This window comes from Dama dama, chromosome 33 (assembly GCF_033118175.1).
Source record: "Dama dama isolate Ldn47 chromosome 33, ASM3311817v1, whole genome shotgun sequence".
NCBI classification, from domain to species: domain Eukaryota; kingdom Metazoa; phylum Chordata; class Mammalia; order Artiodactyla; family Cervidae; genus Dama; species Dama dama.
The window spans coordinates 18,575,087-18,590,598 of NC_083713.1; the positions used below are offsets into that span (position 1 = coordinate 18,575,087).

The window sequence follows — 15,512 nt, forward strand, 5'->3', positions numbered from 1 at the left end:
GGAGGGGGTGCTAGTGTAGTAGGTAGGGGGTAGAGGCCAGCTGTTCTGAGAAGTATCCTACAAGCACAGGACAGCCCCTGACCACAAAGACGTATCTGGTCCAAAACACCACTGGTGCCCACTGGTGAGAACAATGAACCTTGAGAGTATGAAGGCAGACCACAAAAGTTTAAATAACTTCCAACTAAAATGGATAGCTCCTATTTCCCTGTCTGATGCGTCTTCCTCTTAACCACCTTGTGGTCATTTCAACTTCTCCTCTAAACAGAATATGATAGCTGTCATTTCCTTTGGCTTATTATGTGCTATGTACTAAGTGCTTTATAATGATCATCTAATCTGAACAACTCTGAAAAAGATCTATTACCCATATTGATCAGATAAGAAAATTTTATCTCAAAGTACTTCTCATAAATATACACACTCCTTTCCAGGAAAAAGTCTAACGTGTATTTAGTTAATTTTTAATTCCAGCCTTCAAAGTTCATGTCCTTAAAAGTGTGTTTGTGTTCTTGTATGTTTGTGTTTTGTTAAATTTTGATGTTTTAGATTGTATGGAAGTCTTAATTTTTAGTAAATGTATACTATATACAATAGTAGGTCTTTAAGCATAATGTGTAAATAACTTTAAGGATATATGAAATGTTAAGGCAGTTAACATTGATTTGAGTGACATTCATAAACAGTTGGACATGCTTTCTAAAATCTCAAAATTATAGTCTATTTTATAGCCTACGTTATCTGTTTAGTTACTAAAACCATGTCATTTAGACAGTGTATTTTGAAGTAATAAATGGGAATAGTTTTAGAATTTCATTCCAGATTTTACAGTCATTCATGCCTTCTTAATTTGCTGAATGCCTCCTTACTTACCATCCTACCTGTATAAGATGGTTGTGTTTGTGAGGTCTGTCTGAAATCTTATCCACAAAGTTGTCACTGTATCATAGACTTACCATTTCTAAAATGGATGGCCGACCTTCCAATTGAATGTGAACACTGGCTTCTTTTCCACTGTCCATTTTCCCAAAATGGCACGAGATATCTAAGCAATATGGATCAGCTTTCATGCAGTACTTTTAAAAAATACAAAAGAGCTATGTTAAAATTTCAACATTTTAAAAAAGATGGCTAAAATATTTTATGTGGAATTCAAGATCTGCTCCCATTACTGGCATGTGCAAAAATTTATCTTGCTATAAACATGGAATTAAGGATATGCTTTCATTAGTGGCAGTTAAAAATTATCTTGCTTCAAAGAAAACACAAATATTTATAGTAAATTATAACAAAAACAAGTATTTGAACTGTATCATATGTTTCATTATTTTTATGAAAATATTCTGGGATAGAAAAAGACACATAATGAGGGTATTTGCTTAGTTACATGTTCTGTGATCAAACTTGGATCATTTGGAGGGTTTCCTTGTCCCCCCCCCCCCCCCCAATATATTCACTAAAATGAAAAAGAGTGGAAATTTCATGCAACCAGAGGTGGTTCAGCTGAGGACAACATCTCGACGAACCCCCTAAAGGGTCGGGTACAATGTCTGGTTGGCATGAATTGGGCACTTAATGACTAGTATATAGTATATATTTAACCCTGGGTGTATCTCAACTCTCCATTCATGCCTGTTCCTCACACACAAGGACATTACCTGACTTGGCTTCTCTCCTAAACTCAACTGACAGTTCAAACCTCTTGGTCCTTGGTTTTAAGTGTTTCAGTCCCGTATGTTGGAAAGCAAAAACTACATCTGAAATACTAAAACTTACCAGGAGCCTCTTATCAGTCTTTGACAGAAATCGGAATATATCTCTAAGGGTCTCCATTGTGCCTTTTTGCTGGTCTGATGCACACTTTCTTTGATAATTCTCAAAATGGCATTCTCCAGCAGTAGTCTATAAAGACAGAGAGCAAGAGAACTCTTACCCATTATTGGAAAGAACAACAGCTACATGGCTTTAAAACTTACCTTTCAAAGCTTACCTTTTCAGAAATGTATCAAATACTTCTAAAATTAGGTGAAAATATTTTTTGACAGATTTGGGAGAGATTAAATCTTTGTGGTTAAAAAAATGCAACAAAGCTCAGAATAATTTTAGAGGCTTGATATAGTCCTAAATTGATCAAAGGGCCTTAACCTTAAAAAAATTAGGGCAGTATGAAAACTGAACATTAGCATGAAACTGCACATTTCCTTAGCTTTTAGACATACAATAAAGTGTTACAGCAGCCTGCCCTACCATCTCAATCTGGAATTCAAGTAGGATTTTTAAGGATTACCTCTGAAATCTACTGAGTGGATTTATTTGCTGATTGCTTGTCTTAAAACTGGGAAGGTAAAAATAATTCAGATAGAATCAACATAAGAATATTGATTCTTAGTAGTTATTTGATAATAAAAGGCTGAAGTACTGATTTTTCAACATTGGTCTCAAGCTTTATGGAGAATCCAATCAAAGAAAATCTACCAAAAGATAGAGCATAATTTTGTTATTGTCACATGTAGAGATTCCAATGTAATCACACAGTTTTAATGCAATAGTCAAAGTGTACACAATAAATGCATGGCGAATTCATAGCTGACACTAAGTGTGACTGAAGTAAGGAAACAAATCTCCGTTTTAGCAATATGTCTTAGAACAAAGGAAGGAACACCATTTTTACCTGGACATCCAAAACGTTGAACAGCTTATCGGTTCGGGGACTAAAAGAATTTGGTATCATTATTTCCACACTAATATTTGGAGCCATGCTTTGGCCGGTGTTGATGACCTGATAAGCAAAAAGTTTTAAACACTCAAAAAACACATTTTATAAAAGTACAGATACCAATGAGCTTCTCAGGTGAACCCGTGTATTTCATGCAACATTTATAAGGGTGGAGGTTTGTAGTTGGCACCTGCACAGCAAAGGGAGATAGAATATCCACTACCAGAACTTTAAAATGTTTGCTAACAATATAACTAGTCATTATTCCTAGCCTTTTCGTTTTGGTGATTAGAACAAAATGTCTGCACTGATGGTTTATTGCAGAAATAGTCTGAAGAAAAAGACATCGATAATATACAGTTCAGGGGGTTAGGGTCACTGACCCTCAGTGCAGTTGAAACTCCAAGTATAACTTATAGTCAGCCCTCTGTATACATGATTTCTCTGTAGTCACAGATTCAACCAACCAATGGTTGGTTCTAAACTATAGAATTTACTATTGAAAAAAATCCACATCTAAGTGGATCAGTGCAGTTCAAATCACTGTTGTTCAAGACTGTACCTTGGTATGGCACATTACTCATCTAAAAAACCGTGACCAATTGTCCTTATAACTACTCCATGAGGTGGGCTAACATTTTATTATTCACGGACTCAGGAAGATGCTAAGAGGTATTAATGTTGTATCCAAGATGACAGTTAAAAAATGGCAAGATGTGGGACTGAAACCTAGGTATCCTAATTCTAAATTCTATGTTGTTTTCATAAAGTCACTCTGTGCTGAGAGAATAATCATCAGCAATGAGTAAAAATATATTTAAGTTCAGGGTAATTATAATGTGGAAGAACTCAGAAAATTAGAAAAGGGTGGGTTATTAGGGTTTGGGGAAAAAAACAGGTTTTTAATAATATGCATAAAGGGAAAATATTTCTTGATAAATGATAAATATGATTCTTGATCATGATAAATATAAATAGCAAATATATATTATATATATATATCTTTGTAGTTATTTGATAATATTTGATAATATATGTAAATATCATATAAATATCAAATTCTTGATAAATGATAAAACAGTTTATCATTATCATTGATAAATCTGGGGATTGCAGAACCCTGAAGAAGAAAATTGAGCCAAAATACTTAGTGATCAATGCAAGGTAATAGAGGAAAACAATAGAATGGGAAAGACTAGAGATCTCCTCAACAAAATTCAAGACACCAAGGGAACGTTTCAAGCAAAGATGGGCACAATAAAGGACAGAAACGGTTTGGACCTAACAGAAGCAGAAGATATTAAGAAGAGATGGCAAGAACACACAGAAGAACTGTACGAAAAAGATCTTCAACACCCAGATAACCACGATCGTGTGATCACTCGCCTAGAGCCAGACATCCTGGCAAAAACAAGTGGGCTTTAGGAAGCATCACTATGAACAAAGCTAGTGTAGGTGATGGAATTCCAATGGAGCTATATCAAAACCTAAAAGATGATGCTGTGAAAGTGCTGCCCTCAATATGCCAGCAAATTTGGAAAACTCAGCAGTGGCCACAGGACTCCAAAAGGTCAGTTTTCATTCCAATCCCAAAGAAACGCAATATCAAAGAATGTTCAAACTACCACACAATTGCATTCATCTCACATGCTAGCAAAGTAATTCTCAAAATTCTCCAAGCAAGGCTTCAACAGTATATGAACTGTGAACTTCCAGATGTTTAAGTTGGGTTTAGAAAAGGCAGAGGAACCAGAGATCAAATTTCCAACATCCATTGGATCATTGAAAAGCAAGAGAGTTCCAGAAAAACATCTGCTTTATTGACTATGACATGGAACAACAGACTGGTTCCAAATAGGAAAAGGAGTATGTCAAGGCTGTATATTGTCACCCTGCTTATTTAACTTATATGCAGAGTACATCATGAGAAATACTGGGCTGGAGGAAGCACAAGCTGGAATCAAGATTGCCAAGAGAAATATCAATAATCTCAGATATGCAGATGACACCACCCTTATGGCAGAAAGTGAAGAACTAAAGAGCATCTTGATGAAAGTGAAAGAGGAGAGTGAAAAAGTTGGCTTAAAGCTCAACATTCAAAATACAAAGATCATGGCATCAGGTCCCATCACTTCATGGCAAATAGATGGGGAAACAGTGGCTGACTTTATTTTTGGGGGGCTCCAAAATCACTGCAGATGGTGATTGCAGCCATGACATTAAAAGATGCTTACTCCTTGGAAGGAAAGTTGTGACCAACCTAGACAGCATATTAAAAAGCAGAGACATTACTTTATCAACAAAGATTCATCTAGTCAAGGCTATGGTTTTTCCAGTAGTCATGTATGGATGTGAGAGTTGGACTATAAAGAAAGCTTAGTGCCAAAGAATTGATGCTTTTGAACTGTGGTGTTGGAGAAGACTCTTGAGAGTCCCTTGGACTGCAAGGAGATCCAACCAGTCCATCCCAAAGGAAATCAGTCATGGGTGTTCATTGGAAGGACTGATGTTGAAACTGAAACTCCAATATTTTGGCCACCTGATGTGAAGAGCTGACTCTTTTGAAATGACACTGATGTTGGGAAATATTGAAGGCAGGAGGCGAAGGGGACGACAGAGGATGAGATGGTTAAATGGCATCACTGACTCAATGGACATGAGTTTGTATAAACTCCAGGAGTTGGTGATGAACAGGGAGGCCTGGCATGCTGCAGTTCATGGGGTCATAAAGAGTCAGACATGACTCAGTGACTGAACTGAACTGAAAGCCTTTGACTGTGTGGCTCACAACAAACCCTGGAAAATTCTTCAAGAGATGGGAATACCAGACCACCTGACCTACCTCCTGAGAAGTCTGTATGCAGGTCAAGAAGCAACAGTTAGAACTGCACATGGAACAATAATCTGGTTCCAAATCGGGAAAGGAGTACATCAAGACTGTATATTGTCACCCTGCTTATTTAACTTCTATGCAGAGTACATCATGTGAAATGCTGGGCTGGATGAAGCACAAACTGGAATCAAGATTGCTGGGAGAAATATCAATAACTTCATATATGCAGATGACACCATGAGCCTCTTGATAAAAGTGAGAGAGGAGAGTGAAAAAGTTGGCTTAAACTCAACATTCAGAAAACTAAGATCATGGCATCTGGTCCCATCACTTCATGGCAAATAGATGGGGAAACAATGGAAACATTGACAGACTATTTTCTTGGGCTCCAAAATCACTGTAGATGGTGACTGCAGCCATGAAATTAACAGACGCTTGCTCCTTGGAAGAAAAGCTATGACCAACCTAGATATCATATTAAAAAGCAGAGACATTACTTTGCCAACAAAGGTCCATCTAGTCAAGGCTATGGTTTTTCCAGTAGTCATGTATGGATGTGAGAGTTGGACTATAAAGAAAGCTTAGTGCCAAAGAATTGATGCTTTTGAATGTGGTGTTGGAGAAGACTCTTGAGAGTCCCTTGGACTGCAAGGAGATCAAACCAGTCAATCCTAAAGCAGATCAGTCCTGAATATTCATTGGAAGGACTGATGTCACTGAAGCTAAAAGTCTAATACTCTAGCCACCTGATGCGAAGAGCTGACCCATTGGAAATGACCCTGATGCTGGGAAAGATTGAAGGTAGGAGGAGACGGTGATAACAGAGGATGAGATGGTTGGATGGCATCACTGACTCAGTGATGAATTTGAGTAAGCTCCAGGAGTTGGTGATGGACAGGGAAGCCTCATGTGCTACAGTCCATGCGGTCGCAAAGAGTCCGACACGACTGAGCAACTGAACTGAACTGAACTGCCTCCTGAAAACTATAAAACCAACACAGTAAGTTAGGAAAGAGATGTGTATAATATCTAAATGAAACACCATGGATCAAAGTCTTGCAATAATATTCTGAACGCAGACACATAGATTAAGAGGGAATATGCCTGGCTTTGGGACAGGTGGTAACTGCCGTTCTTGGAAGCACAGAGCAGCTGTAAAAGGTGTCAGCCATGGGCCCAGCACTACCCAGACCTTTAGACAAGGTCTTCCTGATGCCAGCTAATCACCAAGCTCTCCTGGAATATACTTTATTCGTGTTCATCTAATAACATTTAGACTTCCAAGAACAGCTTCATGCTTGAACAACTCATCAAGTTTACAGACTAAAAGCATCTTTAGGCCCAGTCACTCCATTGTAATTTAACTAGAAAATACTTTTTAACAATTATTTGTAAATAAATAGGCCTTCTAGAGTCCAACTCAATTTATCAGGACACAGAGCCCCATTGGACTGTGACAGGAGTATTCTTGGGGACTTAAAAGTAGAAGACTACATTTTCCCAATACTAGTGTATTCTAGTATAACAATACAATAACTTGAGTATAGACTCAGGGGCATTCTGAGGTCATCTTTCTTCCACAGATTTGGGGCAGAGGCCCAGGAGTTTGCATTTTGGATAAACATCTCAAGTGATTCTGATACACATTTTAAAAAGCATTGCCTTACAATTATCATAATGTACCTAATCCAGACTCACTCACATTCTATAGATTGTTATATAGCTCTGAGAATGTCTGAGTAGTGCTTTTGATTGAAAAGATACTTTTTGGACACTGTCTCCAATTATTTGCTCATTATCAACATCCATGCTGTAACAAAAATTTCAGTTTGACAATAAAAAATTGTTAATGAATTTATAGCTTATATATTAGTATGTTAATACTTCTGGATGATGATAATATTCTCTACTTTTAAAAAGATTTACTAGATGATACATCATTTGTCACAGAGTCATATACCAATGGCCTGTAAGGCTGACCAGGTGGACATTGAGTGGAGATGCAGAGGTAAAACCTTCACTTGGTAATGTTAGGGTTTGTATAAAGCTTGGACCAGGTTTCACCGATTGGCACCAAAAGATGTCTTCCTCTTGACCTATTCTGATTTCTGCATGTATCACAAGCATATTCAGTTCCTCCCATAATTTTGCCTATTTCAGACATCACCTCTGTTCCCGCTTGTACTGTAAGGAGAGTGGGTTCAGGAACAGGGACAGGACAGTGGGCGAGAAGGGGCCCCTGAAGCGAGGGCATGCGCCCTGAAGCAGCTCTCTCCCCGCCCTCAGCCAGCTGTGGCCTCCCGAGGCTGAGGGACATCACATGCATGGGACGTCCTCTGGAGCAGTGCCTCAGTAACAATTCCTTCACAATATGAATACCAAATATGAACACGGTCATCTTATTGTATTCACAATATGAATACCAAATATGAACACGGTCATCTTATTGTATTCACAATATGATTACCAAATATGAACACAGTCATCTTACGTGGAAAGTGAAGTTCATTTTCTCTGTCATGCACATTTCAAACTCATCTTCCTCCTTTGGTCCATACATAAATGAAGTTGGACTTACAAACCTGACAGAAAAGAATTCAGATTTAATTTAACTGTCTTATTTGATGAGGTATTTAAAAAACCTTTCTCTATCATCTGAATATAGCGTATCTCTTAAATATCACATAATTCAGAGTACAGATGCCTCTAAGTACCAAGGAATACTTTTGATATAGGTAAGAATACTTTCTTGTTAAGATAAGAATTTTTGTGAAAATGTAACAAATTTCCCAGGTGGCGCTAGTGGAAAGCTGTGGGCTCTAGTTTGGGTGACAGTTTCTCTTCCCCCCAATATCCTCTACTTCCTTCCCAACACTGCCAGCTCACTCTAGTGACCATTCCTTCTCTCTCAGACCTCAAATGATTCATGCAAACTTGAAAAATATGAGATAAATTCTTAGCTTTGCTCTCGGGCTCCAATATCCACTTATACTTCAATGTATCTGACAGATTTTTGAATTACTTCTCACCATCCACCAGTTCCTGCTGGCTATTTGTAATGAACCCCAAGTCTGGAGAACAATTCAAATACCAATAAGTAGGGCAAGTTTTTGTTAAAATACAAGGTTGTCACTCTTTTACCTGAGATGAGACATATGCATGGTTGGTAATTAAGTTCAAGGAATTTTTCTAGGGAAATCCTGATTCCCCAAGTTGTGCATATTTGCCAGCTAATATGAGGTAATATGGGCTTCTAGGTGGCTCAGCGGTAAAAAAAATCTGCCTGCAGCACAGGAGCTGTAGGAGACATGGGTTCGAACCCTGGGTCGCGAAGATCCCCTGGAGGAGGGCACGGCAACCCACTCCAGTCTTCTTGCCTGGAGAATCCCTATGGACAGAGGAGCCTGGCGGGTTACAGTCCATGGGGTCACAAAGAGTTGGACATGATAGAAGCGACTTAGCACACATGCATGAGGTAATATGTTAGAGGCTCTTTTACACAGCAGAGAGATACGTTCAAATGTTGTAGATTTAGGCAGCTTCATAGCTGCAGAGCATTCGTTGCTCAAAATAACAAGATGTGTTTAATCGAAAACCGGGACGACACACTCATAACAAAATCGAGGAGGCGAGATATGCATTCAAATCCAAGAAAGATGGAATCGGCTGCTCTCTTCTCCTCAGTCCTGCCTTCGAAGGGCTTCCTTTTCCCCCTGCTTGTTTTATCTAACTGGAGACTGGGTTCCATGGTTTTATGTTTATATGCCTGTGTGCCATCATTATGGGTGGTTAAAAATGACTGGAGGTGATTTACATTTAGAGGAACTAGAAAAGCCCATCTATTCATTCTATATCTCATATCATCTATTGCTTTAAGAATGCTGTTTTAAACTAAGATTAACAGGCTTAATAATTGCCAGTAAAATCATGAAAGATTTTCTCAATACTATTTTAAAAATTCCTTCTCCTCACATCTGCTTCCTGAATCAGAGAAGGGCCCACTCCAAGAATTACTAAAGTTGTGAGGAGGCAGTGAGTGCTGGCCCAGGTCTGTAGGGGAGGAACTCTAACTCCCAGCTGTAGAGAGTGGGCAGGGGGGCCAGCGCTCCCGTATCTGCTCACCCACCACACACGTAGGTGCAGGGCTGGGACGAGAGTGACGCGGCCAAGCTTCCACTAAAGCTCACACGTGCCATGGCCCCTGGGCACAGCCAAACAGAGTGCACGCCAGCACTCTGGGGCCCTGGCCTCGGCAGTGTATAGCTAAAAAGGCTGCATGTGGCCTGCCAGAGGTTTGGGGGACTCTTCCAGTGAGAAATCTCCTCCATGAGGACATTAATATAAGGTGGTCTCAGTGATGACTACCGAGTAAGTAAAATCACAAACAGCTAAGCAATGGGCTCAAACACCGAGGGTAATTGTTAAGAGAAAACAGCACATGCTCTTTTCATAAGAAACTTTAAACCTGTTTTTGACCAATAATTTAAGAAGCAACAGAACTCAAATCAGGTCAGAATTTTACAGGAGACTTTCATGTCTACTCACCCATGAACTGTTAGCATGACTTCATACTTAAGAGGTATTGTTACAGTCACCTTGTTATGCTTCACATCGCCTGTTTCCCCTTCATTTTCACTACAGAAGCAAACAGAAGAGACTCTTAGAATCCAGTCAGCACGAAAATTCTCATCAGAGAGAACTAAAAGGCACCCCACTCCAGTATTCTTCCCATGGACGGAGGAGCCTGGTGGGCTGCAGTCCGTGGGGTCGCTAAGAGTCAGACACGACTGAGCGACTTCACTTTCCCTTTCCACTTTCCTGCATTGGAGAAGGAAATGGCAACCCACTCCAGTGTTCTTGCCTGGAGAATCCCAGGGATGGGGGAGCCTGGTGGGCTGCCGTCTATGGGGTCGCACAGAGTCGGCCATGACTGAAGAAACTTAGCAGCAGCATACCTAATGTACTTGGAGGTTGGTTTAAAATATGCTTTTTGAAGAGTCAGAATAAAAGTAGGTGTAACAGTAAAAAAAGTTTACGTCAGAGCTGGCAGAAACTTGCTGTCATTATCTACATTGCTACTTTGCTATTTATCTCTACACTATAAAGCTTTAGGTTAGGTCTTTTGTTTTAACAGATCACATAAGAAAAGTTTTCTCCTGCAGATAATGGAACACAGTCCATGGTTCCCCTAAAGTGACCCCCGTTTCTCTCCCCCAAAAGTCAGAGGTTCATCTAACACAGCTGTTTTCTCATAATGAAAGGTACCAGGCGGCGTGTACTGTGATGTTGAGATCCTCTTCTGCTCTGCCGAGTGAGCTGGCATCCAGAAGAAAGCTAACATCTGTCTGAAAAACACAGACAGGGAACGCCCATTTTAAAAATAATCAAAAACATTCTTTTTGTTTTTACAATCTGAATTTTAGTTTTTCTTATTGTTTACACTCTATGAAGTGCAGATTTGAGATGATGTTCTAGAAGCACAGGCTACCCCTCAGACAGAGCTGCGGGGAAGCTGGGGGTTTGTGGCAACGTTAAAGCAGCAGCATTCCCATGGTGACGTGCGGAGACAAAGCCTCCTCTGAGTGCAGAGAGGCAGGTCCAGAACGACAAAATTCGAGATGCTTTAACAACTTGAGTGTGGACTCTTGCTAGAAACGCCTTTTTGTGTAACAGAGGTAACATGCCTGGCAGATAGAATCACCTGGGGTGGGCTGGGGGGAGTGTTGTGAAGTGTGAGACTGGGGAGGAGAATCCTCATGGGACATTCACCTGCCCATCCTGACATAAACAGGTGCCCCCCCCCTTTTTTCTTATTTTTTTAAACAGTGAACATTGCCAAAGATATAAAAATCTCAAAGATCTCAAACCCAGTTAGTTTTGGTTTAACTTCACTTAGCTACTCACTTAGTAAATAATAATAGTAATAATAACAAATTATTTGTATGCAGCACAGATACAGAAAACAGAAAATACTTTATATTCATGTGAGTAACAAAAACTATAAATGCTTACCTTTGATAGATGATCTACATAGATATAACCAACCCTGCAGTCAAGCTTCACTATGCCAGAGCCGTCTGTTACTTCACAGTTTATTTGTTTCTCTTCCTAAAAGGAAAAATGAGACAACTGGTTTAGGTAGAAGGGGACAAGAAGTCTGTCACAAATGTTTAAGGATGGTTTCTGCAAAGAAAGTCATCCCCAGAGAATGTACTTTCTTGGAAGACTATTTTCTATTTAATTTTGGAATAAATCAGTAGGAATAAAAATAAATTACATAAACGTGTATATAAGTATATAGCTAGTCTAAAATTTACATAAATTCTCCACAGAATAATTCTTGGACTCACAGCTTTCAACCATGCTTCTGTGTTCACTATTTAACTCAGTGAAAACTTATTAAGCAAGGAATTCCTAAGGTCTGCATTTCATTGGCCCTCTTCTGTCTGGGATGTGAGAATGTGATAAAGGTATTTAATTATAAAAACTGTAATCACGATGACACATATATTCAACTGTTTGGGGAACTATACACTTAGGTACATCTCATAGTTGCACGTTCCCTCAGCAGCTGAGTTTTTCCTCTCACCATTGCAGGTAGCCCCCAAGGCTCCAGTGGAAGTGGGGAGTAGATATCTGTGAGAGGCCAGAAGACTTTCTAAATGCCGTGAGTGTGAAGAAAGTCTCTGGATGAGAGATGGGTAAATTTTCTAAGAGGCAGAGAAATATCCAAGAAGAAAGTGATTGAGACGTTGCTCTTTCAAATTCAACATTACTAATACCTCATGGATGGATTTAAGCGCTCATGACTAAGGCACAATGGTAAAAAGGAAAAAAAAAAAAAAAAGCTTTCCAGATGCTCCAAACTCTTCCAGGAAAAGAGAAACTTGTGTGCAAGCTGGATGACAGGATTTTGGAATTTGACACTGGTTCTAGCATGTTGGAAGTTCTGTGGGAATAAGACAGTATATGTTCACCTACAATGCAGAGCAGTATCTCTAGGAGCCCAGCATGGAAGACCAGTATTGCCCATGTCCAGACCCCAACCGTGAGGAGCACCATCACAGCCCCAGATGAGGATGTACCAGTGAGGAAAGCAATGGCAGCTGGCAGCTTGCTTGCATAATGGGACAGTCACTTCTGTCCCATAGTAGCATTTGGAAGCAGGAAGTTGACTCTCCTGATCTCAGTCATGTCCCAGGAAACTTGCCATGTTGTTTAGGAGCACAGAGAAAGTAACAACACTGGAAACCTGAGTGCTAAGTGTGAATACTAAGACTCAAACCTCAAATATTTATACTTCAAACTGATAGTCATTCATACCATTTAAATTCTTTAAAAAATTAACTAAAATATGTAGTATCATCATGCCATTGTAGTTTTTGATACTTCTTGTTCAGTCACTCAGTCATGTCCTACTCTTTGTGACCCCATGGATTGCAGACATCAGGCCTCCCCATCCCTCACCATCTCCCGAAGTTTGCCCAAGTTCATGTCCATTGCGTTGGTGATGCCATCCAGCCATCTCAGCCTCTGACACCCTCTTCTCCTTCTGCCCTCAGTCTTTCCTAGCATCAGGGACTTTTCCAATGAGTCAGCTGTTTGCATCAGATGACCAAAAATATGTTTGATATTTACCAGATCTAAAATCTTAATGAAGTAAAGACCGGTGGGGAGCTTGATATGCAGAGTTGTCTCATACGCATCATCTCCAGCATTAAATAAAGACACGTTCAACATCAATGTCTTCATACTTCCAACAGCAAGATAGGTTTTATTTTCATGTGGTCTAAAAATGAAGTAATATTATTTAGTTTTTGTTTGAGAACTAAATATCCATCTCTTCATTTATTTATCCTGAACATAAAATATTAACTTGGAAATATAACCATAGTAGGTGACCCCTTGCAAGTAGATGTAAATCTATGTTAAAAAGAACTCAATTTCCCAGGTTTCAGATAAATTTAGTTATTACACAAGAAAAGTTTTAAAATTTAGTTATAATTAAACTAGCCTGCTTTCTGTTTTCCTGTTTAACTTTCTGCTTCTATCATTTTACATATTTTTCTCATTATTTCAAAATATTTTCCTAAAAGATTTTTTTCATTTTCTTTCTTTATCCTTACATAGACACTGCATTAGCTGTTTCTCAAGCCAAAGGGGGACATGGGGAAAATTAAGGAAAAAGAACAGACTATTTCCACCAAAATAGAGGCTGCTCTGGGGGAAGTGGGCACAACCTGGGAAGGGACCGCTGTGGCCAGCAAATGGGTGCCACTAAAATCTGCTGGATTAGAATTAATTTCTTAAGGCAGACTGGTCACCTCTACTAATAAATGGACCAAATTAAAAAAACTGCAAAAATGCTTCAGCATCCTGTGAATTGGAACAAGAACACTGTTGCACATCCAAATGGATAGGTGAGTGTAAGTTCTGGCGTAAGTGTCAATGTTGAGTTCTCAGAAGTTCTTCCAGTTGGGACTCACTGCTAAGCCCCTTCACCCAGCATTGCATCCTCCCTACTGAAAGTGGTTTCTCCCTCTCCAACTATCCCGCACACTGGGCAACCCTATAAACCCATATGTTCACACTGTCTGGTTTTTCTCACCACTAGAATAAGCTCTCTTGGAGAAATGTTCTGGGTCTGTTTTCTCCAAGGCTAGCAACACAATTAGTGTTCAGAGTATATGTGTGGTACATAAGTGCAGTAACCTTAAAAATGATTGAGTAACACTAAAGAAAGTTCTGAAAGATTGAGGAATTATTGGATAAGTGACTATTAAAATTTCATGAACTATATACATTCTATGAAATTACAGCCATGCTTATCTGCTTTGTGATGGAATGAAAATTCCAAATGTTTCATTAAGATAAAGTAAACATCTACTACTGCCACATTCATATGTTCTGTACCCCACCCACACAACCTCATGTTTTAGCAACAACACAACTATTGAGCTGACCGATAAATTGATGGCAACATTGATACTGGAAAGAGTACAGTTTTTAAGAAGCAAAAGACTATTAGCCTCAGCTTGTACAAACAAAATTATAATTTTTTGGACACATCTCCCTACTTTTATACCTCTAATAATATATATTTAAGAAATCAGACATTTCACCTAATTCCTAAAAGTTCTTCCCCTCTTATCCTAATTGCTTTGCCACTTTAAACTTTCTTATCAAGGCAGAACATACATAAGGAAAAATGCACACAACCTAAATGGAGCACCCAGTACATTTTTATAAACTGAATACATGTGTGAAGGCAGCACCCAGACTGAGAAAAACATTCTGCCAGCATCAAAGAAACACCTTTGTGCCCCCTTCCAATTACTGCCACAAGCCACTATCTTGCTTTTAATAGTCTAGACTGGCTTTGCTCTGTTTTATACTTCATATAAACGGAATCACTGACTATGCAATCTTTCAGTATCTGACATTTCTGTATTCAAAATTTTGTTCTTAAGATTAATCTATATTGATGCATAGAGTTAAGTGTTTCTTCTAACTAGTGTGCATACTAATTTTTATAAATATGCTATATTTTATTTATCTTTTCAACTATCATTGGGAATTTGGCAATTCCAGTTTGGAGCTTCTATAGTTTTCCAGTAAACATATACATGGAATTATGCTGTGTCCATCAATCTGTCTATCTATGAGCAGACCCTTAACCCAGGGCTAATTCCTGAAAAAATTCTCTAAGTCAGGCTAATTCTGGCAACCAGTTTAAATTTTACTAACAAGTTACATTTAGAAAATACAGTATAAAGAACTATGTTTAAATAATAAAAAATAAAAATGTCCTACAGGATTCTCATATAAAAAGCAAACGTACCATAGAGTAGGAGTTCAAAAACTGCTGCCTGAAGGCCAAATTTGGACGGCTGCCCTGTCATGCAAATAAAGGTTTATTGGAACATAGCCATGCCCATCATCTGTAGCCACTTTTGCACTCTG

General features: G+C 38.9%; 1 protein-coding gene across 3 annotated transcripts in view; it reads right to left on the reverse strand.

The window, feature by feature from the left end:
• ITGA4 (integrin subunit alpha 4) overlaps nt 1–15,512 on the reverse strand; it is a 90,311-nt gene that overhangs the window by 4,452 nt on the left and 70,347 nt on the right. For 2 of the 3 annotated variants that reach the window (XM_061135232.1, XM_061135231.1), the window contains 8 exons: nt 13,188–13,338; nt 11,562–11,657; nt 10,815–10,894; nt 10,095–10,184; nt 8,041–8,131; nt 2,672–2,779; nt 1,777–1,902; nt 957–1,076 (listed from right to left, as the gene is read on the reverse strand). In XM_061135232.1, the coding sequence (XP_060991215.1) occupies nt 957–1,076; nt 1,777–1,902; nt 2,672–2,779; nt 8,041–8,131; nt 10,095–10,184; nt 10,815–10,894; nt 11,562–11,657; nt 13,188–13,338 (862 nt within the window). Of the gene's footprint in view, nt 1–956; nt 1,077–1,776; nt 1,903–2,671; nt 2,780–8,040; nt 8,132–10,094; nt 10,185–10,814; nt 10,895–11,561; nt 11,658–13,187; nt 13,339–15,390; nt 15,445–15,512 lie in introns of those variants that run through there. The other variant, XM_061135234.1, reaches the window with a different exon arrangement.